General features: G+C 40.2%; 1 protein-coding gene across 1 annotated transcript in view; it reads left to right on the forward strand.

The window, feature by feature from the left end:
• Positions 1 to 11,711: 11,711 nt before the first annotated feature.
• Positions 11,712 to 27,824, forward strand: part of dpp6a (dipeptidyl-peptidase 6a) — a 255,328-nt gene continuing 239,215 nt past the window's right edge. The window contains exons 1-2 of the mRNA XM_039789863.1: positions 11,712 to 12,048; positions 12,149 to 12,216. Coding sequence (XP_039645797.1) covers positions 12,160 to 12,216 — 57 coding nt within the window. The 5' untranslated portion in view covers positions 11,712 to 12,048; positions 12,149 to 12,159. The remainder of the gene's footprint in view (positions 12,049 to 12,148; positions 12,217 to 27,824) is intronic.

Raw genomic sequence — 27,824 nt, forward strand, 5'->3', positions numbered from 1 at the left:
TGAAAACATTTATTCTGTTATCTGTGACATGGATTTAACTATGCTACAACAACTGGGTTTCTCCCCATTTTTAAATCCTGTTGCATTAACGTGTCTTGGATTCATGATAGAAGAACATAGAGATTGTGCCTGCACTTATCTGTGGGAAGTGGTAAAAAAAAATAAAAAATTAGCGAAACAGCTCGGACAGTAAAATAGGATCTGTTTATGTGAACTACAGGGCCCTTGAATTATTTCCTTCACTGCCAGAGAACAATTTTACTTATTGATCTACTCCGATGAGGACCTAAACAACAGAATATGTTGCTGATGTCGAACAAAAAAAAATCTCTTTTTATGCGCAACTTCTATAATTTCTTAAGTTGCTTGAAAAAAATACCTCAACCATAGATGGCATTTTTTGGTTTGACATGAAAATTTGCCAAGAAGAGTGATTGACTAAGCATCTACAGTATATAATGGTTTGAGGATTAACAGTGTTTTTTTTTTTTTACTTTTGTTTATGATCAATGCTATAGCGATGTTGTTCGAGGGACGACAGTGTCCCTCTGTTGGTTGATCCACCACTTTGGTCCTCACTGAAATACCTAAAAACTGTTTAATGGATTGCAATGAAATTTGTTTAAATGCCTGGGAACTGGGCGTTGTATTATCAGATATCTTCAACAGGGGGTCCGCGACCCCTTGGGGGTCCTTAAAATCACTGCAGGGCGGCCGCCAGATTTTTGTTTTTTAACCCCCAAAATTAAAATATGTCTGCAAGTATACATTAACAAAAAAAACAACCACCCCCCCCCCCCCCCCCCAAAACCCCCTTTAACCTTCCTCCAACATAGCGCCATGTGAGGAGGGTCTGGCTAGTCCACACGGCATTCCGGGATGGGAGAAAACATGCTCTGGTTTATTGGCATTTCTTTAAACCAATAGCAATCATCATGGGTGGCGCTAAGCACCGAACAGAGCCCCAGTTCCTCTGCAAAATAGCCTCGGGACGGAACTTGTTTTGGTGGAACGTGTGTACGTCGTGCAACAGAAAACTCTGATTGGACAGATAGTCTAGCTAGCTGTCTGGATTTACCCTGCAGAGATCTGAGGAGCAGGTAACCCTAGTCCTCATAAATCGACCAGAATTTAAAATTCCAACACAAAGAAAGCGGAAGGTCATCCGGCCGAAAAGAGTGACAACCGGCGGAATTTCCGGCGGCAACGGAGCAATCCCGAAGTGGAACGTCGCGGATGTAGACTACCTCTAGGGTAGCCATCCACAGAAACAGTTAAGCTTATGGATTCACTGTGCCTTCCACGTGTATGTTTGACATTTACACATGATGATATTTGAATATGTAAATTGTAGGGCACCACTGATAGGTATGCGTAAAGACTTTAGGCAATCCTACATGTTATTGTAGGCCCCATTATGCAACTCAATTGTATACAGTATATGAGGTATACAGTATGTATGAGGTGCAGGTCCCTGCTCGTCTCTCTTTCAGTTTAAGGGTCCTTGGCCCAAAAAAACGTTGAAAACCCCTGATCTAAAGTTGCATGGGATTAGAGTCTATAATACAGTCCTGCTCGGTTAACAGAAAACAGCAGCTGATCCAGTTCAAAGTTGTCCACTGTGTTCACTCCTCTAAATCCAGATTGCATAAGATGTACCATTCTGTCTCACCCCTGTGTGACAGATGTCAAGTGAAAGAGGGAACAGTGTCTCACACTCTCTGGCTCTGCCCTCTTACTGGATTCTGGCCCCAAATATTGGAAGCTGGACTTGCCATCTTCGGCTGCCCACAATCCACTCTGTGCTTTCCTGCAGCCCTGTGACAGTCCTTGATGCTGGGGATGACTGTCGCCAAAAGACTAATTTTGTAGGAATGGAAATCATCCTCTCCCCCTTCCTTCCAGAGATGGATGGCTGACATGACTTCAGTCATACAGATGGAAAGATTCAGGTTATCGAGAACCAACTCAATTTAAAAAATCTTGCCTATTTGGGACCCATTTCTTGCTTATCTAGACGAGACCAGGGGGAGGATAAGTAACTCACCCAGCTACTTTTTCATGGCCATTGCTTGAAATCTAATGCAAAGCACTCTCAACTAGAAGCATTTTACTATTATTTAATTTTATTTGTATATTTTTTTCTTAACCTGTTAACCTGTTACTTGACTGTTTTGATGATTTGTTTTCTTTGTTTCAAGAAATGCCTTACAATAAAATACATATAAAACAGAAGAAGACACAAGTCTCACCGTTGAAGACTGTAGTTGTACTGTGTATAGCAGTTCCTACAAAAATTAAGGCAAAATTAAAATAATGCCCTTGAACCTGATCATCATTTATTGGACCCCTGAATCGTTACTGAAACCTAAGTGAATCGGCTGCATGCCTAACGACAACCATCGGCGGCACACATAATGACGAGCAAAAAGAAGTTTTGCTGCAAACCAACTGTTCCCTCATTGGAAATAGCTGTCAAACAGCTTATCCACCTGAGAGAAAGGGGACGTCTCCTCTCGCATGCTGGGGCCCAAGATCAAAATAAGATCACGCAGCTCATTTCCATATGTTATGGTAGAGGGGCTTTGGGTTTGAAACCTTCACTTGTCAGCCGGTCTTCCACAGAAACAGCTTCAAATACTCATTTATGCGAATTTGATACTGCTACAGATTACATTTCCTACCACTATGGAGAGATATCAGGCAGACATTATTTGTTATTCTCAGGAATCGTCCGTTACACAAATAGTACTTTGCAGTGACATATTTCACAGACTGTAGCAAAGAATAATCCTCCTTAGGAATGGGGGATAACCTAAACAGCAAGCACCCATTCAAATTTGAATTATGCTGTTGCACTTCTTGTTTACAAGATGAATGCATATCAGTTACACACGGTAGGTGTTCTGAAGCACTGTTCATAAAATGGCATTCCATTGTTTTGTTTCGCACTCATGAAGACTTGGTGCAACATCTCTCACTAGGAAACTAATTATACAAAATCGAAATGCAACAATAAACAAAACTCACAGGAGGTAGCTTAATGAGAGTATTTCTGAAGCTTGATTTGTCTGAGAGGTTCAATGTACAGGTATTGAATTTTGAAGAATCTAGCTATTTAGAGATACAATTTTGATGTACTTGAGTGACCTTATGAACTTTTCTTCCCCACAGAAAACAGACTGTGTGTAAATCATCGATAACGTTGGATACCTGGAACAGACAAATTCATATTTCTTAAAGTCACATATTCTGAAGTTCATTGATCTGGTTCAATTTAAGACCGCACAAATCACGTTCAAAGCAAGAAATAATTTACTTCCGGGAAATTTACAAAGAAAAATGTTTATGGAAAGGCAGGGTGGGTAGAATCTGAGAGGAGAACTAAACTTTAAAAAAAAAAAACTCAAAATGAGAACAACTCAAAAAAGTATGTGCATCACAATCTGTGGGGTGAGTGTGTGGAATGGTTTGGACCAGGTGCTAAAACATTGTACAAACATAAAGTTTTAAAAGTTTTATAAAAACACTTTATTATAGGAATTGAGAATAAGGACGGGTTAGTATACTGATGGTACTGGGGTGGGTGATTAGGGTAAAGGGTTGTTTGGTGCAAAATTTTAAAAATGTTTGGTATTTGGTTGAAATTATGTTTTTTGTGTATATTTCTTATCATGCTATACAAAATCTATAATATATACAGGAACTATTTACAGTTAAATGAGGGATGGGAAAAATAACAAGCTTCGGCTTCATCCTGCTCCTTTTTGGACAGATTGAACATATTATTTGCAACAGTTTATAGATGAATGAATAAAATGAATACGGCCCCTTAAGTTAAAAGTCCCATGGCATGAAAATTTCACTTTATGAGATTTTTTAACATTAATATGTGTTCCCCCAGCCTGCCTATGGTCCCCCAGTGGGTAGAAATGGCGGTAGGTGTAAACCGAGCCCTGGGTATCCTGCTCTGCCTTTGAGAAAATGAAAGCTCAGATGGGCCGATCTGGAATCTTCTCCTTATGAGGTCATAAGGAGCAAGATTACCTCCCCTTTCTCTGCTTTGCCCACCCAGAGAATTTGGCCCACACATGAGAGAGAAAGAGACATCATGGCTACAGACAGAAATGGCACATACTAAGGAAAGCTCATTGTGGGACTGGCTCTAGTGGCTGTAATTCTGCACCAAGGCTAAATTTTGAGAAAGAGACTTCAGATACAGTATTAGGGGACCACTAAGGTCTATATAAAAGAGACTTCAGATACAGTATTAGGGGACCACTAAGGCCTATATAAAAGAGACTTCAGATACAGTATTAGGGGACCACTAAGGTCTATATAAAAGAGACTTCAGATACAGTATTAGGGGACCACTAAGGTCTATATAAAAGAGACTTCAGATACAGTATTAGGGGACCACTAAAGTCTATATAAAAGCATCCAAAGAGCACCATGTCATGGGACCTTTAAAGACATTATTATCTTCCACCATTGTGTATTTGAAAAGGAATCATGATAACTTAATAATTTGGTATTGTTTTGTTAAGGAGAAACCATTCAACACACGCAAACAAAAAGCAAAGTAAACTTTATTTCGGGCAAACAGCGGTCCATGTAGACGTGATGTGCAGTATGAAACCTGCTGTCCGTAGAGCGTTTGAGGGTTAATTGGAATGTGATGTGTTGCTGAGCAGCCAGAGGTGTGTTAGCAGGCAGGACGGCGGGCACCAGATGTGGACTGGGATTGGCCCAGCAGCTGCTCTAATCCCTAAATCTATGGGATGACCTTTTCCTCCTCTGCACTCATTTTCAAAGTCAAAATCCATCTCAAAACACAACTCGTTCTGCTGAATTGCAGTTCATCATTGAGTAACTCTGCTGACATTTTTTTCTTTTAAGCCATGATTTTTTTTTTCTCTCTCACATGTTATGTCTTTAATTTCCTACTTTAAACAGGTAATTCATGATCACTGTTGCATCGTATTCCTCATTCAGGGCCTGAAGTAAAACAAACATTTATTTTCTGTGCATGAATTGATTCTGATTATTGCTTAAAAGCTGAAATGTTCTGCATACCTTATTGTTGTGTGTAAACATGCATTTGCTAATTTGATGAATTGATTTTACACTACTTAAAGGTATCCAGATGTAGATGTAGATCTAACAGCTAATTACTAACAGCTAATTACTATTGAATAGTAAATGTGAATTTAGCAACATTTCAAGGCATACAAAATTAAATACTTAAACAGCAAGATGGATTTCAGGTTTAAAGCTGCAGTAGGTAACTTTAAAGTAATACAGAGGAATTATTGCATTTGGTGACCCAAGTCAACCACAATAAAATGCCCAAATCTCAGAAACCCGTTCCTCTGCTTTTAGTATTCCATAGTAAAACGGGTAAAATCTATCCAAATAATGCGAGTGGATCTGAAGCTAAAAGGTATCATTCCTTGTTGTGGTTGAAATTTGTAAGGATTCACTCTCTGGTTATCCTATTATGTGATTGGATGTTATTGAAGTGGTGTGTTCATGGCTTCCAGGAAGAAGGGATCACCTACCATCTGCTTCCACGAACACGACGCACTGCTAAGAACACAGACTTCTGTTTTGGGAAACACTGATGCCCATGACATAGCCAAACATTCCAAACTGGGCCAACAGGGGTGATTTGAAACTGTACAGTACGTCACCGTCTGGGTTCAGATTGTGAAACAAACACATTGCTATTTTAGATATATGTATTTATTCCCTGTGCTGTTGTGTATATCTGTGTGGGTGTACAGGCATCTACCGTGGAGTTTCCACTCCTCTGTGCAGTCGTTTTGTCTCTCCTGGCTGAAATCTTGCCTTTACGGGTCTGTCAGCTAATTTTAGCATGTAAAATGAATAGCAATGATAGACAGTGTGTTGGAGGTAAAGGCAAATGCAACAAAAATAAAAGCACAATGAGCACAGATATGTCCTGTTTTTTTGTGTGTCTTAATTGATGGAAGGAAACTTAGAATTACTTTTTTATGCCAACTGAAAAATATTAGAACGATTATAACACCAGAGAGCAATAAACAGCCCAGAATGATATGCCAAAACCTGCCCCACATAATGTGAAAAGACCAGTATTCTGGTTTAAAATGCTGGCTCATAAAATCTACGTAAACCAATTTGCAGATGTGATGTTCTCTGATGCATCGGCACGTACTGTAATTGCACAATATTTGGAGAACCAGAAAAGCCGTCTTTAATAACTTTAGGATGCTATCTGGGGGAAAAAAGAGCAGCTTCCAAAACTAGATTATCCACCAAGCATTATTATGCATAAGTCCATTATCTGGTTACAGCAACGCAGAAAGCAGCACCCCACATTAACATTCACATATACAGGAGAGAGGAGCGCTGAAATAAATAGCTGAGGACCTGCATAGCAAAAGGTTATCAAATTGAGATAATCTCTCCCGTGTTGATGAGAGGCTTTTGGAGGAAGAGGATTCCCGTATGAAAGCCACCCACCCATTTTATTAAGGCCACACACTGAATTTTACCTTTTGGCATTTCAAACTTTTCTGAAAGTTGATTTGCTCAAGATCTTTTTCAGAGTTCCTACAGAATACATCAGGGTGAATGTAGCATCGCCATGAACTAAAGCTTCTGTGGAGGTAGCTCTCCATTGATGTGAAATGTGTTGTTTATTCCTAAAGAGGGGCTTGTTTCCCCTCGTCGATTCAGCCCCAGCCAGACTGTTTGGGATGTGAGAACTATTTTTGTATTATGTATTTTTACATTAGCTTCTCCTGTGGCTAAAGAAAGTTTGGAGACATTTTCTATCAGCTATGTAGTTAGATATAAATGATTTTTTCTCAGCCTGAAAATAATGTGGTGAACTCAGTAATCAATAAAGACCAACAGAAGATACTGGCTGTAATTGTTCCTCCTGTTCATACTGGCCATTAAACAATGTCTTCCTAACATGAATCCAGTGGAAGACAGAGACAAACTCCACTGTCCTCATTCTGTAAAAAATATGTTCTAAAGTGTCTCACTGTATTAGTAGAAAAATTCTTCTACGTTCCCCCAGATAATTTATGTTTTAAAAAAAAAAAATGGGAACTTGCAAATTTGGTACTAAAAACACAGTGAAGTAACAAGATAATCTGATTTGTCTAAGCTTGATTGTTTAGGATTCAAATTAGCTTCAGATAAACTTGAATATATTCTTGCACAGAAAGAGGACTGTAAATGATATCCCCCATCACTTATATTTGGAAGGCATCTATTAATGGATGGCCAGTATGAACAGAAGTATTACAGCAAGAAATATGGGCACCTGACTGTTTCTAAGACTTGAAAAAAAATTGTGATCCAACCTTTAAGACCCTTCAGCAAAGATACAGCTCCGAACTGGTCATTAAATCTGTCCTTTGGAAAAGCCAATCAATGCTTTTAAGTCTACTTGTTCCTGCTCCTGTGAGTGCCTGAAGATTAAAATTGTCAACCCCTTCATTCTGTAAGAGCCTCAGTGTTTTTAATAGTGTGACCACTTACCTTGTGGGCACACTGTTGTTCTTTTGACTTTCTACATTTGACTTTATTTACACAGTCAATCTATTGCATGGAGCTCTTTTAATTTAAAGTCTCTTCAAAGCCCCTATGATCGGAATACACTCTAATGCATGCACGTTTCTGTGAAAAAGATTGGCTCCTAATTAAATGCAATGGCTTAAAGGGGCACCTGCTGATTCCACACTAAAATATGCACACAGGAAAACACCATAGGCTGTAATGGAGGCTCCCATTCACTGTATAATCAGGAATACCAAGCTGGCAAACTACTGTAAGTCAGCAGTTTTGCCAAATGGAACATATTAAGACAAGAAAAAGGGCAGCTCCTCAATGTGGCTAGAAAACGAGCTTTAATGCGCACCTTTTTAATTCACACATCATTTAGTTAAGGTTGTGGTTTGTGTCTCTTTGCCTGAGCCCCTGTGGGAGAAGCTGGTGCGGAAACAAAAGGATGTGAGACAATCTATAGGTCAGAGTTAACCCTGGAAGGGACAGCGTGGCTCAAGTATAGAGGCGGACCTGAGTCTCACATGTCCTTAGCTTTCATTGTGGATCAGCGCTGTCCACACACTGACTGATGGTCAACTGATAGATTCTGTCAACACGCTCATTTAAAGGGGAGAGTGATGTCCTGTAACCAGAAGACTAGAGGTCTTAGATCCCTTAAAAAAAACTGCCATGGTCTGTCTATCAGCAGCCAGGTATACTGTTGAAGTGTCCATGAGCAAGACAGTGAAAGCTGACCTGCTCATGTCTTCCGTCATTAAAAATATATCCAACTGTCCGATGTGATATAATACTCAAATATAACATCAGTCATGTGTGACGTTGACAAAACCCAAGTGCATCTTGTCTGTGTTTTATAATAATAATAATAATAATAATGATACAACATGGATAGATGATAACACTGTGTTATGACATTTATATTCCAAAGGCCCTGATTGGTCCAATAATGTTTAAATTGGACCATGATGATAATTTATATATATATATATATATATATATATATATATATATATATATATATATATATATATATATATATAATTTCTTGTATTTCACAAGAAATCAAACACACACACACACACACACACACACACACTAATACATAAACATATAGTATATACCCACATACATTTAAACAAAAGAAAAGGAAGAAAGAAAATTATATAAATACGTGTATATACATACACATGCACATACCTATATACACATATACATACACACATACATACTGTACATACATAAGTAATTGATTTGTTTGATTGAAACGATCATTTTAAGCCAACTGTGAACAGTTTTCAAAGTGGGATCAGTCTTCATGTACCTTTTCATTTAAATTGTTATGCATCTTTAGGCCAAATGAATAAGAAGAAGACACTTTATTATCTTATCACATAATCATACAATGTAGGGAAATTCAATCTGAACATTTAACCCATCCTAATCATTAGGAGCAGTGGGTGGCCACATACAGCGTCCGGGGAGCAAACATGGGGTTCAGTGTCGTGCTCAAGAGTCCTTGGCCCTGTGGGCGAACCGTAAATCTTGTGGTTGAGGGCCGACCCTCTCTACATTTGAGCCACAGCCATCCACAATAACAACTGATTATGATTTCAATTACTTAAATATGAAATAAACAAATTAAGTCAACATTTCGGTTCACGGGTCTTTAACTGAGGGATGATCGGACATGGCAGTTCACATTCAGATATCTGTTGTTATCACATAAAAGGTGCTACAATTAAATAATTTATCAGATGCCAGTAGTGAAAATTGAAAGGATACACATTTAGTGTGGTGTTGGACATGTACATACACATATTATGGAGGGATACTGTGGTTCCTGAAATGAATGGACAACATTTCTTATTTAAAAAAAACAAATTCTAATGTAGGGGAAAAAAGCACCATGTGAACACAATTTTTAACAAAAAAAATTAGAGGTCGCTCTACACCAGGGGTGTTAAACTCATTTTAGTTCATGGGCCACATACCCCTAATTTGATCTCAAGTGGGCCAGACCAGTAGCCTGGCAACTCACCATTGACAGGGCTCAATCCGAGGGGCGGGATAAAAAATTTCAAATTCCCTCTGCACGCAATAGGATAGCACTACAACCAGGCAGAGCAACGAAGAAGGTAGCGGAGCTTGTTGATAGATTAAACTTTTGCCGTATCTGGTCGGAAAAACTCCGAACACATCTTCCTTTTTTAAGAATGACTTCAGTGCCGTTCTTTGTTCTTTTCTCAAAGAAAAGCTTAACTCCAAGTCTTCCAGAAGAGCGCTGTTCCCAGCAGCAGCAGCCATAAGCCCCGCCCACCAACTCTACACACGATGTGATTGGCCTGACCAGAGTTTGGTTTTTCTAGCTCGCAAGTCAACGGAGAGTGCCTAGACCCCCCTGGCTGCAAATTAAATTTGCTGCCGCTAGGGTGCTTCTATATTTCTAGGCTACCAGACCAGTAAACCACTCCAGAAATATCTGACATTTTATCTGCCACAGAGTTTCTTGTCAGCTTGATGTTGTCAAACGCAAGTTGCTTCTGCTAGGACAACGTTCTAAAGCCATTGTATGAAAAAAGATTATGTTACGGACCCGGAAGAAAGGGGTATTATTCAGAGAAAAAACTCAGAATTTCTAGGATTAAAGTTGTAAATTTACAGAAAAAGAACTCAGATATTCTCTGAGATTAAAGTGGTAAATTTGGAATTGGAATGAATTAATTCTCTGCACTTTTCACACTTTGCAAAATCATCCAATGGGCCTGATTGGACCCTTTGGTGGGCCGGTTCTGGCCCACGGACCGTATGTTTGACACCCCTGCTGAAATGGCCCAGTTCATTCTGCACTTGTAATATTGTTCTAGTGGTGCAAATTCCCACACAAATGTGAATCAAATTACCAAAACATTGACAGGAGGAAGACACAGCAGCCCAACACTTCTTTTTAAAAGTATCAGGCGACTACTTGATAAACCAAAGAGACTGTTTGCAGTGGTATTACAACATCAAGCTCCTTCAAACAACCAGTCTCATGTCTGTACTGATGTATGTTGGTGTTGCTTGTTTGGATGGTTGGCTATATGGTTAATGTTTTATTTGTTCTGAGTTGCATGAAGGTAAATATATAACAGAATAAGTCTTTTGATCATTTATCAGTGTGTTGGACATATATTGTCTGGATGTAATTGACAGACGGTTGATGGATTGAAGGAAAAACATAACAAACGATGCTTCCTGCAGGGCACAAAGGGCCACTGCATGGTTCAATGAATATGAAAATGATTTAAATCATATGCTGTGGCCTTCACAACTACCAGAACCCAACCCAACTGAACACCTGCTGTATTGGATGTGTTGCACAGTGCTATATCGCCATCATCAAACCACCACATGAGGGAATATCTTTTGGGAAAATGGTGTTCCAGAGACTTGGTGAATTTATGCAAAGTAGCAGTTCTTGAGGCTCATGGTGGCCTAAGACACTTTCTGTCTGTTTTTTCTTTTAATTTGACACACATTTGTGTGCAAAATGCATTTCAATAAGCCAACTCATCTGCAACCCTTTCTGAAAATGAGTGACAGCAACTTTGTCACAGCTCAGCAGCACCCCGGCCAGCTATTTGTCACCCTCCACTGGAAGCTTGCCCTTGTAACATACATTTGTTATTTTTATAATTGAAACTAAACAAATTCCCTTCCCCGTGCTGAGATACTGGTTGTAATTGTCACAAATAATTTGTCACTTGTAATCCTTGGTGTCAGTCATCCTATTTGAATTTGATAGAGGTCACTGTGTTGGTATTAGGCCGCTTTATAAAGAGGAAGATAAACCTGCAGTTGTTTTTTATTTTTATTTGATCAGAACGTAGGAAAATTGCAGAGTAGAGGCACATAGGCTAACCATGCAGTAGGCTATCGAATATTGCTTTTAATAAACATAAATCTGAAATCTGAAATCATGATGTATGATAATAGTGTAACTTGCAGTCCCTCCTGCTGTTTTCTGCTCTTAGTGGGCGAGCAGTGTTGAAAGGCTCCATCCTCAGCCCCGTGTAGTCAGGCTGTCAGATGCGATGCGCTTGCGCAATTGCTGCGCAAACACACACGCACGCACACACACACACACACACACACACACCCACCCACCGCGGCTCCGCCAGTGTGAGCAGGTGAGTGTTATATTCTCAAATCAGACTGGAAGTACGTAAATACAAATACGTGAATGTCTTCAAATGCAGTAAGCGGAGTTAAAAGCGTCACCTTTCACAGTTGCTCTGCTGGGAAAGTTCTCATCGGATTTACATTGGACTCCGTGACCAATCAGCGGGACTTTGCGTGGATCAACAGACAGGAGGGCTCGGTAAATCCTCTGGACTACATCTGAGAAAACAATAAACCATTTAACGCGTCTCCGAGTATCAAACAGACTCTTTGCAAGCAGATCACGAGGAGCGACAGCGAGGGCGATATCCAGCAAATCAGGTTAAACTAACATTCATCAGCTTTATACGTGCTTCTTGAATGCAACTCCAACTTTTGTTTGAGAAAAGCGGCATTACTTTATTTGCTTTCTCCCCCGCAGACGTTTTCGCCATGAACCAAACGGCAGGAGCCACAAATGCGTATCGCAGGTGCTCCAAGGCTGGAAAGGTAAGAAAGAGTTATTCAGAGAAGTTAAATAATTTGGAGCTGCTTCCGTGCGCACAGACAGGCTGCGGCTCATGAGGAAGCATGGCAGTGATGCTGGATGTTTGGATGCAAGTTATAGGAAACGCTTTGGCAGACGCTGCTTTCTGCTTTGTTTGGGTTTTTGCGCGTCTGTGCGCTTTGGAGATGTTGTAAATTCTGTCCCGGGTACAGTTTGTTGGCTGCAATAATCATCTTATTAACAGTGAAAGATTTTAGTGGGCAGTTTACAGACACACTGGAAGCTTTTGGGCAAGACAAGGCAATTGTGTTGTCCTCACTGCAAAATAGATCATCATTTTTGCCAGCTGTTTTCTCAAATCAGTGAATAAAGATGCATAAAAAAGGTGCACTTAAATTTAATTTCGTGCTCGAACCTCTTCATTTGGAACTTAATAGTCATCTGCTGTATACTGAGATCCAAGATGATGACATTGTGCCACAGCGCCACTGTTTTACCAAGCTATGACCCACATTATTGGATGTATGCTGCCGCTGCTGTGCGATAGTCAACTGGGAGGAGAGGGAGCTGAGGGTGAGAGTGGAGCTGGAATGAAGGGAAGGGGGGGAGCTGGAGAATGTGGGAGGAAAGACAGTGACGAAGGGACTGAATAGTCGTGTGTGTGTGTGTGTGTGTGTGTGTGTGTGTGTGTGTGTGTGTGTGTGTGTGTGTGTGTGTGTGTGTGTGTGTGTGTGTGTGTGTGTGACACATCTGGCTCTGTCAACATGCACCATCAGTGGAGTTGATGAAGTATGAAAGCTTATTTATCACCAGCAGCTACGACACATGGAATATCCACAGCAGATTTCCCAGTGTTTCCAAATGTTGATTTTGGCGCTACAAGTACTTGTCATTGATGGTATTGAGGTGTTTACAATGATCTGCTAAATGAGCCCTGATGGGTGTGGACATGAATTAACACACACTGTTGCGTTGTGTTCGTTAACACGCTGAACTCCGGAACAGTAGGTTTTGATCCCATAATAAAGTGATTTCCAACTAGTGGTAGCAGGCTACTTGTACCCCAGGAACATAGAAAAATTGGAGCTCAACCAATTAAAAATAAATAAAAATCAGGATTTTATTAGAAAAAAAACTCTGATTACGTGTTGCAATTGATTGTGTGAAAACAAGTTTGCAGATGAGCAGAGAAGTGTAACAGCAAGCTAAAAGTAATGGATAAATGGCTGCAATAAATATGCCTAGCTAAAAGTAATAAATGCAGTCCAAATAGTTATGAGTGATGGATAAATAGTTATGTAAAAGGAATTAATAAATGGCTACATTTAAACGTAATGGAAAACTGGTTAAATTAGATAGAAAGTAAAGAAGAAATGGTTGAAATCGTTGGGTAAATGATATCTAAAAGCAATGGCCAAACTAGGCCGAGCTATAAGTAATGAACACACTGTTCAAATAGTTGGCTAAAAGTAATGGCAAACTGGTTGAATTAGGCAGACGAAAGTAGGATAAAATGCTGAAATGTCCAGCATCTGCACTCCAAACTTGACCAAACTGACCTGTACAGTTCAAACTCCAGTTCAATTGTATGAAAAAAAATATTGTAGTATTCATTTTTTATATAATCAATAGTGTTCCAGTGGAATAACATCCAGTAATCAGTGCAAATGAACACATTTGGAGCATAACTTGTGATGAGTTGATCTGACAGCTGTGGGGGACCATGAGTCTCCCTGTCAGAAATCTGTATACTCACTGTTGCTGTTGACTTACATATTTACTGTCCTTTGCTACATCTCTGTTAGTGCTCGCCGTGTTTGTTTGTACAATGTGTTCAGCGGAGGAATATTAGTGTCCATACTTTGTGCTTTTGCTCACTCATTGTTCTAATTATAAGGCGTTTCATCTCCTCTTGCACATCAACTTTGAGAGAGAAAATAGATTGAGATAAGTACCTCTCCAGAAACATTTGTTACCGGACAGCAGTGTCTATTTTATTATCTGGCCACTTTTACCCCGCCGGCAGGATCGTCTGCAATTTCAAACGGTTATGGTTTTGTCATTTTTAAAGCTTTGGCGCTGCTGAGAATTTGTCTTTGATGAGTTGACTTCTCTCTCTCTCTCTCTCTCTCTCTCTGGAGAGTTTCTATTTCCAGTCATGTTGACAGTCGGCCACAGACATGTTTCATTGTGGATTAATGACACTCTGATTAGGTCTGCATGTGTTCTGCAGCCCTCCCAGCAGGATAAGCCCCACATGGCCATGGTCATCAGCTTGTGACAAGCTTTGACAGGTTTGTGAACACCTGAAATGAGAGGAGAGCAAGTGTGCTGTGTCGTGAGACTATTTGAGGATCCTTTGAGAATTCCATCTAATGCAATTCCTGCACTTTGTCTTGTTTTGCATGACTGACGCTGAAACATTAAAAATGAGACTTCAGTGATTGGCCATGCATTCCTGCACCCATGTTGTTCTTTGGTGTATTTTTGTCATTCCCATAGCTAACTAGCTAAACGGAGTGCAGCTTTGAATGTGTTTTTTTAAAATGTAAAAACATGATCCGGTTATCTGCAACACCAGTAGTATTTTTTTTTTTGTCCCTCTTATCACAGATCAGCAGCTTTTTTTTACAACGCTCAGGGAGAATTTAAGAGAGAGTTTATCCACTGACAGTAGCCTCTAAAGACCATAATGCAGTGCGGTAACATCTTGGAGCTTTGCTATGGCAATATAGCCTCTCCTTCTAGTAGCTTTGTAGTAATCTCAACCATCACACTATTTCCTGTTGTGCCCACTATTCACATTGTCGCTCTAGCTACCTACAGAAATGCATCACAGAGAGGGAGTCCTCTTTCTGGGAGTTGTCCATAGGCCTTCTGGGAAATGTAGGAAGTCATTAGCAGTAGCAGACATGAGGTAGTTTAAAGGAGCAGTGGAACACATCAAAATGAAACTTTATCTCACAATAAATTAACTAATTGATGTTATTTAGGGAAATTGCAATAATAAGTTGATTAGCTTTTAAGCAGAAATACCAAACATTCTCTGGTTTTAGCTTGTCATATGTGGATACTTAATTTCTCTGTTTTATGTTGTTGTAAACTAAGTATCTTTGGGTTTTTGGACTGTTGACTTGATAAAACAAGGCATTTGAAGACATTTTTTTCACTGTTTTCTGGAATTTTAAAGACCAAATGAGAAACTAATGATTAATCAATACTGAAGACGAACATTGGTTGCACCGCTAATATCTGTAAAGCTGTAAAGTGTAAGAATATCTATGAGGATGGAATTTTACCTAAGTTTCAGTAGAAGAAACAAGTTCCCTCTCAACGTGATATCATGCCTTCGTGTAAACATACACGCCCACTTTCTTAAGCCAAGTGGTGTGTTATCTGTACGCATTTTGAGCTGTCTGCGTGTATGTCTACGCTGCATACAGATCCGCGTGTATGTCTACGCTGTATACAGATCCGCGTGTATGTCTACGCTGCATACAGATCCGCGTGTATGTCTACGCTGTATACAGCGGACGTAAATGTGTATGTTTATGCGATAACACGCCACTTGTAGAAAGTGCCATGTTATCGCATAAACATGTACGCCACTTTCTAAAGCCAAGTGGCGTGTTATCCTCATGCATTTTGAATACAGTATACAGCAGACGGGTTGGGTTTAGGAAAAAAAACAACCGGTTGGGTTTAGGAAAAGAAGAACGGGGTTGGATTTAGTAAAAGAAGAAAGCGACTGTTGAGTTTAGGAAACATCACACGCGGGACACGAACGCCAGCTTTCCTGGGTGAAAGTCCTATGTTTGACCCATCCTCCACCCAAACCAACCTCCCTACGCGAATTTTCGCCCGTTCATACTACTCGCTACGGTGTAAATTCACACGCAATCACAAGGTAATGTAAGTCAATGGAGGCCAAACGGCGTTGATAAACACGCTAAAAAGCCAGTATGTGTCTTGATAACACGCCAATAATGGCATACGAATTGGCGTGTCATACATACGCCACTTCATGCGATCAGTCTGTGCCTCTTATAGTTTGATCGGGTGATATATAAATATTTAGTCCTTCTAGGTTGTATTGCTTAGAATTATAGAAAAGTTCATATTAAGCATAGTCATATTTAGAGCAGCCCACATGCAGCATATAAAGAAAGCAAGTAACACAAGGACACTTCTGCTCATTGCAGTTTATATCCAGATTAGCTGTATAGTGAGGGGCATCTTGCAGGATAAATGAAAGAATGTAAATGACATCATGCAAAAGCAGTATTGTAGATGTGTAATGTCATTTTGTGAATTGAAAACAAGCATGTCATACTCCACTAATGCCCAATTACCTCCCACTTAACTGAGTGTTCTGGCAGATCAGAATGAGGAGGGGAACATATTTTTTTGTAATGCAGTTTTGCTATGATAAAATGGTGTCTGGACACAAAACATCCACTAGAGGGCAGTGTGGTACTGCAGTACATGTACCTGTAAGGGAGTGTCACTTCATGATCCGCTGCCTAAATCCTTTACTGTCTCTCCTTTTGGTTGAGTTTGAGTAACCATGTGTAGCAGTCATCCCGTGATCGTATGCCCTGTTCTGTAAAGTTTTGAGTTGTATTTTGGCTTCATTTGATACATGTAGGATTGTTGCAGCTTTTTAAGAGTCCCTTTTGCTCTGAGATCACGTCAGAGCTTATAAGTAAATTTTGACTCTGTAGTTCATGCTGCTCCTTTTCTTTTGTCTTGTCTCTCTTACAGCTGGCTCGTCTGATCATCTTGGCCGCTGACAGCCCTGCAGTGCAGTGTGCAGCACACTAAAATCCCAATTAGCTCCCGCAGTTTCACAACCATTTGCAACTTTGCTAATCTCTGCATCTGCAAAGCCCTGAAAAGCTCCAAATTCTTCTGATTATAGTTTCATAATGAGAATATGAAAGTTTAATTTGTGTGACTCAGTTGAGACACAGAGGAAAACCAGCTAAATTGCCGATCCACGCCGATGCAATGAATATGTATTGACTGCTGCTGCCAGAATATAAATTGATCTCTTGACTAAATCTGTCAGTTAAAACTATTGGACTTGTGTCCCGTCAAATAATTGGAAATTCACTGAGGTTTATTTGTCTATATCATTACTGCATTGGATTACTTTGTTTTTTTTAAACTAAAACTCATTTGTTTCTGCAGTTATTGAGCTTACATCAGAATACAAATAACCATGGCACCCAGTTATTCAAGTGCAAAAGAGCTAAACGGATATTTCAAGGAACACAGGAGCTAAGCTGAGAGGTATTTGGATTGAGGGTGGACTTCTTAATTACCGCAGCTTTGTTGGCAAGCAGCAGGCCAAACACCAGCATGAATGTGCCAAGTATTGATCCCTGCTCTCATTACACTGCAGGCCCATTGTAATGCGCGGTTATCACTCCAACTTCCTCACTATGGAAATGATCATTGATTTTTTTTTTTTTTCTGCACTCTTAGTAAAATGGCAGGAGAAGCGCCTATCTCAATCATCTTTGCACTTTGAATTTGTGCACTCGAGGAGCCTCTCCCGCTCATTAGCACCAGTAATCTTTTTCTCATCCTGATGACTCTAGAGGACGGGGCCCCGCCTTTGGTCAAACTGAGCCCACTCTTGTTATACAGTAGAGCCTTTGCCTTGTGCTTTTTGAAGGTGCTCTTTCATGCTGATCTCCAACACGTAAAAGCTGCTGTCTGCTTGCAATGTCATCAAGACCATCTTGACTCTTTGCCTGAGGAAAAGACGAATACACCTTGTGCCTCTGTATTTGTATACTAACTTGTTTAGAGAGTACACAATGAAATTACATCGGGAGCCACATCTGAGAGCTCTACCCCTGTGAAATGAATAATGCAACACAAAGAAAGAAAAGATTTCCTCACTTTTAACACCAGTGGGGTGAGGCGTTTTTTTTTTTTTTTCTTAAATGTGTTGCAGATTGCTTATTCTGCTGTAGTGGCATTTCTGTTTGTAATAACCACCGTTGTGTGTGTGTGTGTGTGTGTGTGCACTTAATCATCAGGTGCTGCAGCCGTGGCCTCCTGCCCGAGCTCATACTACACCGAGGGAAATCCTCGGGGAAATGGGAGTTTTATTACAGTATGTTATCCTGGGGAAAAAAATGCAAACGTGTACACACATTCGGGGGAGTACAACGCTGTGTTGGTGTTACTCGGCTGCAGCAGCTCGGCTGCAGCATCTCGGCCGCGGCTCTGTTTTTCCAGGGCATGATTGACACCACGGGGAGTGTAATTGCATGAGTCACTGAGACCTCCCTGGCCCTTTGAGTGAGCGGTTGGCTCGGCAAAACGCTTGGGTCATGACAGCCCATCTGGTGGCGTATCACAAGCAGTCAACAAGGCCCTAAGAGACAAATGGCGCCACAACAGTAAACTGCCGCCGCTGGTTGGGAGATAGGCATTTGAGCCATATCTAAAATCACAAGCACATCCACTGTGTGCCCCCAGAGGCCTCGGTACCCATCAAACTAAAGACTAAATGTGCTGCATCCAGAGTATCTCATGCTGTCAGAGCCTGTCACAGTGGATTTTACCACTTCTTGTACCACTTTTATGGACACATGACGCAAATGAGCCTTATTTTTTATTTTTTTTCCAGTGGAATATTTCAATGTGCTGACGTGCAATAACTGAGGGCTCAGGTTTAAGTTGGCCCTCTGCTGGATAAAAGAGTTCATGATCTTTTGTGCAAGAGCCACAAGTCTCACTCAGCAAAGTGAGCTGGTGCATATTGAGGCTTCTGAACTGGTTAAACCATTACGTTAATGGTTTCTTAACCCTTGTGCTGTCTTCCCGTTGACCATGCAACCTTTTGTTTTTCTGGGTCAAAATTTAAAATTAAAACATTTTTGTTTTTCAGCTTTTTGGTCGTCTTTTTCGACACTCATGTCCCTTTTCCTTGATGTTTTTGTCACTTTTTCCAACATTTATGTCACTCTTTTCAATGTTCTTTTATCATTTCTTTTTGCTATAAAATTAAACAAAACACCCAAATTCAATGAAAGTAGTGAAATTATCATTTATTTTACTTGTGAAGAGCATTGTATGGAACCATCCACGTTAATTTTCTGATATAGAAACTTTCTGAAAATGGGTCAAATTTGACCCGAGGAAAACAGGAGGGTTAATAGTTAATAGTTAATAGTTAATATATGGTGTTTTTTGAAAATTCAACCAAGTAAACCTTTTCTGATATAACCTCTAAATACAATTATTATTATATTAATTATGAACCTGAAAATGAGCATAATGTGAGCACTTTAATGAAAGATTGCATGGACTTGGACATGGGAAAACAGGATTATAACGTCCCAGTCTAGCATCACCCTACTCCCTAACAGAGACACACCTCATCATGTAAGACAGCAGGACCTCAGTTTCTCTATGAATATAAATAAACCATAATTGTATTCATTCTGTCCTCATTTTGCTTTAACTTTTACATGAAAGGGAATGTGAAAATAAAGAACAAAGATCCTTTGTGTTGCAATGTTGGGTGTGTTTGATCCTACAGTTGTAACATCTTGTACATTCAGATGAAAAAAGAAAGACCACTTTCTGCTTCTCCAGTCCCGCTGTTTATCCTTATATAAATCCTAAACCCACGCAACAACAGCACTCAGGGCAAACTTATGTGTTGTCAAATGTCCTTGGTCAGATATCCAGAGAGATGTATACAAATAACCATACCTATTCATGCGTTTATTGTGCCCGTGTTCCCCATGCTGCACACATTTTTCAACAGTATTGTTCTGGAAAACATAGAAAAATGAAATTTAAACAGAGCCTTCTACAACAGTAAATGATATTTAGTCTTAAATTATTTCCTAAAATCTAGAATCAGAAAGCCAAAATGTACGAAATTGCCTCACAGCAGTGACTACATATATGTTTATGTATTGTATGAAGACTTGAAGAATATTATACAGAGACTTGTCAGGATTGACAGTTATGCAGAGTGACAGACGTTTAAGACAATTACTCAGTCTTCCAGAATGTGTCAACATGTCACTCCATATGCTCACTCTGGAGAACGAGCACTGAATGCATCATTCCCGGACACTGATTTGATTTGTCCGTGTGCATCGGAGGCACACAGACAATTACTCAAAGACGAATTTCATATCAAACTGGAGCGTTTTTCAGTGAAAAAGAGATATTTTCTTCCAAAATATTTGAGTATTTGGAAGAGTTCTCTACAGTCTAAAGTTCTTTCACTCAGCCCTCAATCTCCAACTCTACTGAGCCCCCAGCAGACCCTTCGGTTCATGGTTTTTAATTTGTCACATATTTAACCTATTTGTATATGTATACTGTGCTTGAAAGAAAATTGGAAAAAATTATTTTGTGTTTTTGTCCCGCATCCCTATTCTCTTGTATGTGTGGGTGAACTTTCCCTTTTACCCTTTTTAAGGGTTTGGCAGTCGAATCTTCCCAGTGGGATCCATAACAATAAATAAGCGCCTGTAGCTTATTTAAAAAATGCACTTTGAGCCTTTCCACACAACATTGAGTGAAGTGAAATGTGTGGGCTGGCTTTGTGAGGCCACTGACGGATACTTTGGTAAAATACGTATACGTTTATACGTGAAGTTATTTGATCAGGGACATTTTCTCTAAAGCTCTTTGTTTTTTTTTTCAGGCTCTTTTGTAAGATGGTTTATTTTTAAGTTAACATTCAGCTGCTGTGGCGCGGTATTAAAAAATAAATCCATAAAGGCAGCTTATCAGCCATGTCAATTGAAGATAAATCAGTTATTTGATGTTGTTATTAGAAGATGTATTGTTATTGATCAGAGGGAACTTGGCCTATAAATCATGAGCATGCAAGCAATGACTTTTACTTCTCATATTGTTTTAGTTGAGGATTTATTTCCAGTGCATCTATTTCTGCACTTTGATCTGAAGTTCTGTTTCCAGAGAAAACCCTGAGTGTCTTTTTAAAGAACTACAAGGCCCCTTTATAAAGACTTTTCCACATAGACACATTATGTGGAACCATTTTTGATGATTCCATAATTCCTCCTCTTCTTCATTACCGTCCTATAAGTGTGTTCCAGGGAATATCTAAGTCTTTGAAATCCCTTTTTATATCCCTCTCCTAAGCTGAGCCTTTCAGCAGTAGGCTCTAGAAGACCTTATGTTAGCTCCTGGTTGCCCATTTGTGTCTCTGCATACTGACGCACACTGTGCAACAGAGAAACCTACGGGTCTCATCCTTTAATTAAAATCACTTCACTTGATTTCAGGTGAAAGCATTTTAGCTTTGTACATGCTTTGAATGTGATCAGTTAAACCCCAGCGTGCTTGCAACCCTCCAATTTTAAGGTGTGTTGCACAATCAAGGAGTTTTAGTTTCCTGGTTTAAATACAAAGGAGCAGTCATTTGTCTCCTTTCAGACTAGTGGAAAGACTACATTTGGGTGTTTATTTTACTCCACTTTGTCTATTTGCGTCTGTAGATTTCCCCTGAATTCACCAAAGGTTGGCATTAAATAATGCCTTATTTGCATATTCAAACAAAAACATACAGTAAACTTGTAATACAAAAAAATTGTCTTAACCCTTGTGTGGTCCTTCGGGTCCCAGTGACCCGAAGGACAACACAAGGATGATGTACTTCCCTTTACATTGTTGAGAATTGCTCTCTAAACCCTGTTTCTTGTAAAGTAAGTAAGTAAAGTTTATTTCTAGAACACATTTAAACAGTTTAAGCTGACCAAAATGCTGTACAAACAAGAACTATGGTGCTGTATTAACCCTTGTTTAGAGAGCAATTCTCAACAAAGTAAACGGAAGTACATAATCCTTGTGTTGTCCTTTGGGTCACTGGGACCCGAAGGACAACACAAGGGTTAATGTAAGTTATCAAACTGGGGAAGTTTACATGTTTACCATTTTCTCCTGTAGTGTCCTTCAAAATGTATGAAGTTTTACTTTACAAATCTTTTAAAGGCCGTTTTCTCAAAATGAGTTTTTTTTTTTTTTATACTAGCTAGACATCTCCACTTCAGTAGCACTTACATAGACCAAACTTTCCAGTGTCATTCCTATCAAAATAGAGAGCATTCTGTCTGGGAGCATCACCACCTGGATGGGGCAGCAGCACCCAAAAAGACTAACTGGCCCTTGTGCTCATATTCTGCTCATTTTCAGGTTCATAATTGTATTTCGAGATTATATAAGAAAAGGTTTACATGGTTTAATTTTCAAAAAACACCATATTTTTGTTGTACTGCACATTGCTGCAGCTCCTCTTTTCACCCTGTGTGTTGAGCTCTCTGTTTTAGCTACAGAGTGAGGTATCACACTTCTATTCCATCTTTGTTGGGAGTCGCACATGTGCAGTAGCTAGGTAAGGACTACTAGCCAGTCAGAAGCAGAGTATGAGGGCGTGCCATGCTAGCAGCTAGGCGAGCATTATAACGCGTGTTACAAAGTGACGCACGTTCGTCACGGCAGTAAAGGCTGGACTACAATAGAGTGTTTTCTGTTAGAGATGGTAAGTGCCTTTGGGGTGGACTTTGGGCTTTTTCACTTTGTACACCTATAACGTGCACAAAAAAGATATATAACACAATAAAGGAAAGGGGAAAAGCCAAAAAGCATAATATGAGCACTTTAACAGGGCGATCCGCTCGGCTGAGCGGACCATCAGAGCTCCTCTCCGCAATATGCAGGACATTTACATAAGGCCCTGCAAGGGTAAGGCCACAAAGATTCTCAGGTAGTAGTGTAGTGTCTCCTCTAAAGAGTGAAATTGTTTCCTTTTTTATTAGTCCATAAAGCTTTTTGTTTTTTTATTCAAAATATTTGAAGGGCTTGTGAGGTATGTTGTTGTTGTTGCCTTTGATAAGATAAACTACCAGTGTGTATTTTGTGTCACTATCAGTGTCTGAATAGCCATTTAATAGTGCAGGGATTTTCATTACCACATTTAAAAGTGGATTTAAACTCCTCTATATGTGCTGCACATAATCATTTGGACTGAGGCAGTCATTTAGCCCTATTTGGCCCGATTGCTTGGCTTGGCCGTGACTTTTACACATTGTTTTCCGAGTCCTGTCCTTGTCTCGCTGCACTTCCAATCTGCAGCCTTTATTGAAATGTATAGCATGGCCCTGCCACGGCCCATTTTCATATAACTGGTGGAGGCGATTTTATTGACGTATTGCAAAATGCTGGTGTATAACAAATCGCACAAGCTTCATCTGTCCCCGCATACCTGGCAGTTAAAAAGAGATGATTTGTCGTGTTAACTCCCATGGGGCTCGACATTGCTCTAAAACAAGATGCCGTTCCCCCTTGACAATGAACACTCGCCGCCAAACATAAACAACAGTTTTATTGTGCTCCAGTCTGTGAGCCGCCCTATCAATGCTTTGTAAATCATCCTCAGGGGGAGCACAAATACAGATCAACTCCGTGTAGCCAAAACAGGTATGGACACACTGGCATATTAATACGGATGGATAAAGAGCAAAGGGCTGAAGCTGTGTACTGCCGGCCAATAATAATGAGTGGTTTAGTGGCAAATTGGCAGAAAATCAAAGATATGAAGGGATCAGTAAAGCCTTCAACCATATTTTCAACTCGATGGAAAGTTTAACAAAAGCGCGATACTTTCTGAAATTTCACTACTGCTGAACTTCACCTTGCTGCCTGTTTGTATTAGTTTCACTTAATGGGGTTTGTGCCTCCAGAGACGGAACAATCTAAAATGAGCAGCAAGCTGTAGACAACAGCAGAAAGTGGGACAGATATGCAGGTGCAATGTCGGAAAACATCCAACTCAGCCCTGTCCTTTTAGGTTAACCTGGTTTAGTGCATAGACCTGCAGTGCTTACACGTGTGCAGTCTGTTGCGTGATATTCCTCAGGAACCTGGGGCCTTGAGGATGAATCTTTTAGCACCATTAACTCTTCTCTTAATGATAAAGTGAATATATGTCTAAATGAGTGCACAGTGGCACAGCGGTCTCGTTTGGTAGTTTCCATCGTTAGTGGTAGAGTCTGTGAGGCACGTGCATACTGGATGTGAAGCTGGAGCATGCAGCATTTCTTGTCATGCAAAAGACAACATGAGATATGTTTACGTGCACTGTAAAAAGTAGCCAGTCAAGGTGTGATCATTCTGAATGGAAATCTGACAATAGTATCATTAAAGGAATAGATTATAATCCTAAAATGCTTATTTGCTATCTTGCCGAGAACACTGATATCACTCTCATGTCTGTACAGTTAATACAAAGCATCTGTTAATTTTAGCTTAGCACATAGACTGGAAAGAGGGGGAAACAGCTAACCTGGCTCTATCCAAAGGTAACAAAACCCACCTTCCAGCACTTCTGAGTAATTACCATGTTTTATTTCATTTGTTTAATATGTAAAAACTGAAATGTTGGGGTGCCCTTGTAGCTCACCTGGTAGAGCGTGCGCCCCATGTACCAGGCCCAGTCTTTACCGCAGTGTCCCAGGGTTTGATACCAACCTGCGGCTATGACTGCATGTCTTCCCCCTCTCTCTCACCCCTTTCCTGTCTGCAGCTGTCCTATCAATTAAAGGCCAAAAATGCCCCAACAATAATGAAAAACTGTGAAAACGACATGTTGTAGTTATAAGGAATAATTCTTGGCCAGGCCAGGTAGTTTCTGTCTGTAGGTTGGATGCATCTCGCAAGGTTGAACGATTAAAAGGCCTTGGATGTCCCTGTCATCCATTACTCTGGTATTGACTCTACACACAGCCACTTGCAGCTGAAGTGCACAGCAACCTGCAAGTCCTATTAGGCGTTTTAGACCAAAATGCCTGCACAACGTTACGTGTGTCATGCTTTTGCACTGTTGTGTGATGACTGGCTAGGTTTAATGTTCCAGTTCCAGTTGGATGTAATATTTCTGAGGAAAGCACTCACATATCACACATTGACTGCACATACAGTAGACAACCACTAGTTTTACTAGTTATTTACCTGACATTTTCCAATTTCTCTGGCATGTACACACAGGCAGTGTGTGAAATTGTGACACTAATTTGCATGCTGACAACGATTTCTAGTCAGATTACACCCAGCTGATTGATGGCCACGCTGTTGCCCCAGAAACCACCTTGGGCGATGTAATATGACTCTCTAGTTATCAGACACTAAAGCATATTCCTGTAGTTAATCTTCCCAAATGGGCGTTCACAGAAGATATCCGGCATACACAGGCCTTGACTGGTAATGAAAGACAGCCTTTTGCAGTGGCACGTCTGAATGCAGCTCATTTCAAAGCAGCACAAATTACAAAGAGGGTGACAGGAAGGAAGCATTGTTGGCATGTTTCATTATTCACTGATGTAGTGTAGAAACATCCATGTAAGATCTTAGTACTGTGTGGTTGTATGATAGGAAATTAGTGTTGTTTTGTTTCAGTAAGTAAATGCTATTGATAAATCATAATAATGTCAGGCGGTAAAGCTGCAGATATAATCGGCTGCATTGCAAGGGAGGCATTGTGAAAGGACAGAATGCATAATGGCTACAGACAGACAGAGATGTTGTTGGATAATAACACTGATTTCACTTCACAACGACCCCTTCAAGAAGGTATGTTGATATAAAAAAAAGTTTACATGACAAAAGAAAAACAAAGTACAGTGTATGCATAAAAGAGCCTTAAGCTGCTTACACATATAGCCGACGGCCGACCGTTGACAGAAAAGCCAGTCGAAATGATCAGTCTCCCCATGTTGGTCCAAAAAGTGCCATAGAACAGACCAAAAAGACGAGACGAGACGTAATACTTCTCTATAACAGCAGGCGGCGCTAATCTGTATTGTTGCCCAATAAATGCAAAGCGGCAGCTGATTGGACGAACACGTGACATGGGCTTGTTTTCTCCGGAAATTCAAAGTCAGACTGTCATGGCGGCCGTTCAGAATACGATCTCATATTGTACTAAAATAGTTCACTGATACATGTTTCTGAGAACATTTTAAGCGAGAAATAGGCCATGCAGTTGCTGAATCTGTCTTCATTTCAGCTCAACAAAGGTCAGTTTAAAAGATTTTCGTCAGATTTTGAGAGGCTCTAGTCACCTCATTCCGCTCGCCATTTCCGGGTGAGTCCCGACTGCCCTGCCGGTGACTGAACATGTCAGGTCGGCCAAAATGAATGCCGACAGCCCCTCAGACTGACGACGGCACGGGACACACCGAACAGTTTTGGTTTTTGAGTCACTGACCTCGCCAGACTGTCCAACGGTCTCCTTGGTGTGTCTGTACCTTTTAAAGGCTGTTTTGACTGTACAATATGGGACACCTTCTTTGACACTTGCAGGGATCTGGAGGAATTAAACTCTGTGGTGAAAGATTATACTCAGTTTTGTGTGGACTGTGTATTTCCAGATAAACACATTAAAGTATTTCCCAATGACAAACCATGGGTAAATAAAGAACTCAAAGTAGCACTAAAAAGGAAAAGGGAAGCTTTTGAACAAGGGAATATGGCCCAGATGAAGGTTGTTCAAAGAGAGATAACGCATTTAACCAATATGTATAAGCATAAATATAAACTACAGATTGAGGCAAAAATGAGGGGTAATAACTTAAAACAGGCATGTCAAGGGATGTACACAATGATAGGGAAGGAGGTGAAGAGAAGCCACATTAACACAAATGGAGATGACCTGACCCTTGCAAATGAACTAAATACTTTTTAGGGCTGCAACTAACGATTATTTTAATAATTGATTAATCTGTAGATTATTTTTTCGATTAATCGATGAATCGGATACAAAAAAAAACATTAATTTACATCAACTCAATACATACATACTTGTTGTTTTAGTTAATAGTTGTGTAAAGGTATATAACCCAAATAGCAGATACAGACAAGACACAGAGACAGACAGACAGACACGCAGAGACACACAGACACACACACACATTAAATTATTACCATCATTGTAGTAAATGCAAGTTACGTTCATTTATACACCACACACTAATATATTTGTCAACAATAACTGATATGGGACAAAGCACATAATATATAAATGACAGATTGAAAATGAATGGGCCAAAAAAGGCGAGTGAATAAAACCGTGACTTTATTCTTGCAAACTATACCACCCTGCTTTACTACTGTTATTAACGAGCGAACGCTAGCTTGTCATGCTAGTCAGCTGGATAACGAGTAAACGGCAGCACTAGAAGAGCTACTGGAGGGACGTTACGTTCCTCACTTCAGAACGGAACAGAAGTAGGATAGTGTAGTGACTTCACCCTGCTGTTGAACTCTCTTCCTCTTCATCAAGGACTCCAACATGTTTACTTTTTAGGTGCTGACTCATCACTGTGGTGCGCCCGTGCCATGCCGTGTCGCTTTTTCTTATCTTGCAATTAACACGTTTTTGATTTATTTAGTGTGAAATGCTCCCACACCTTGGATGACTTAGGTCGTTCTGATTTCTCTGCCTACGCCGTGTGATTCAGAACAACGTTACGGGTCTCTCCGGTCTCTCTCCGTATTTCCTCTACCCCCGCTCTGCTCTTTTTTTCTTTTCTTTCGCTCCGCG

The sequence above is a fragment of the Perca fluviatilis genome, chromosome 22 (assembly GCF_010015445.1).
Source record: "Perca fluviatilis chromosome 22, GENO_Pfluv_1.0, whole genome shotgun sequence".
NCBI classification, from domain to species: domain Eukaryota; kingdom Metazoa; phylum Chordata; class Actinopteri; order Perciformes; family Percidae; genus Perca; species Perca fluviatilis.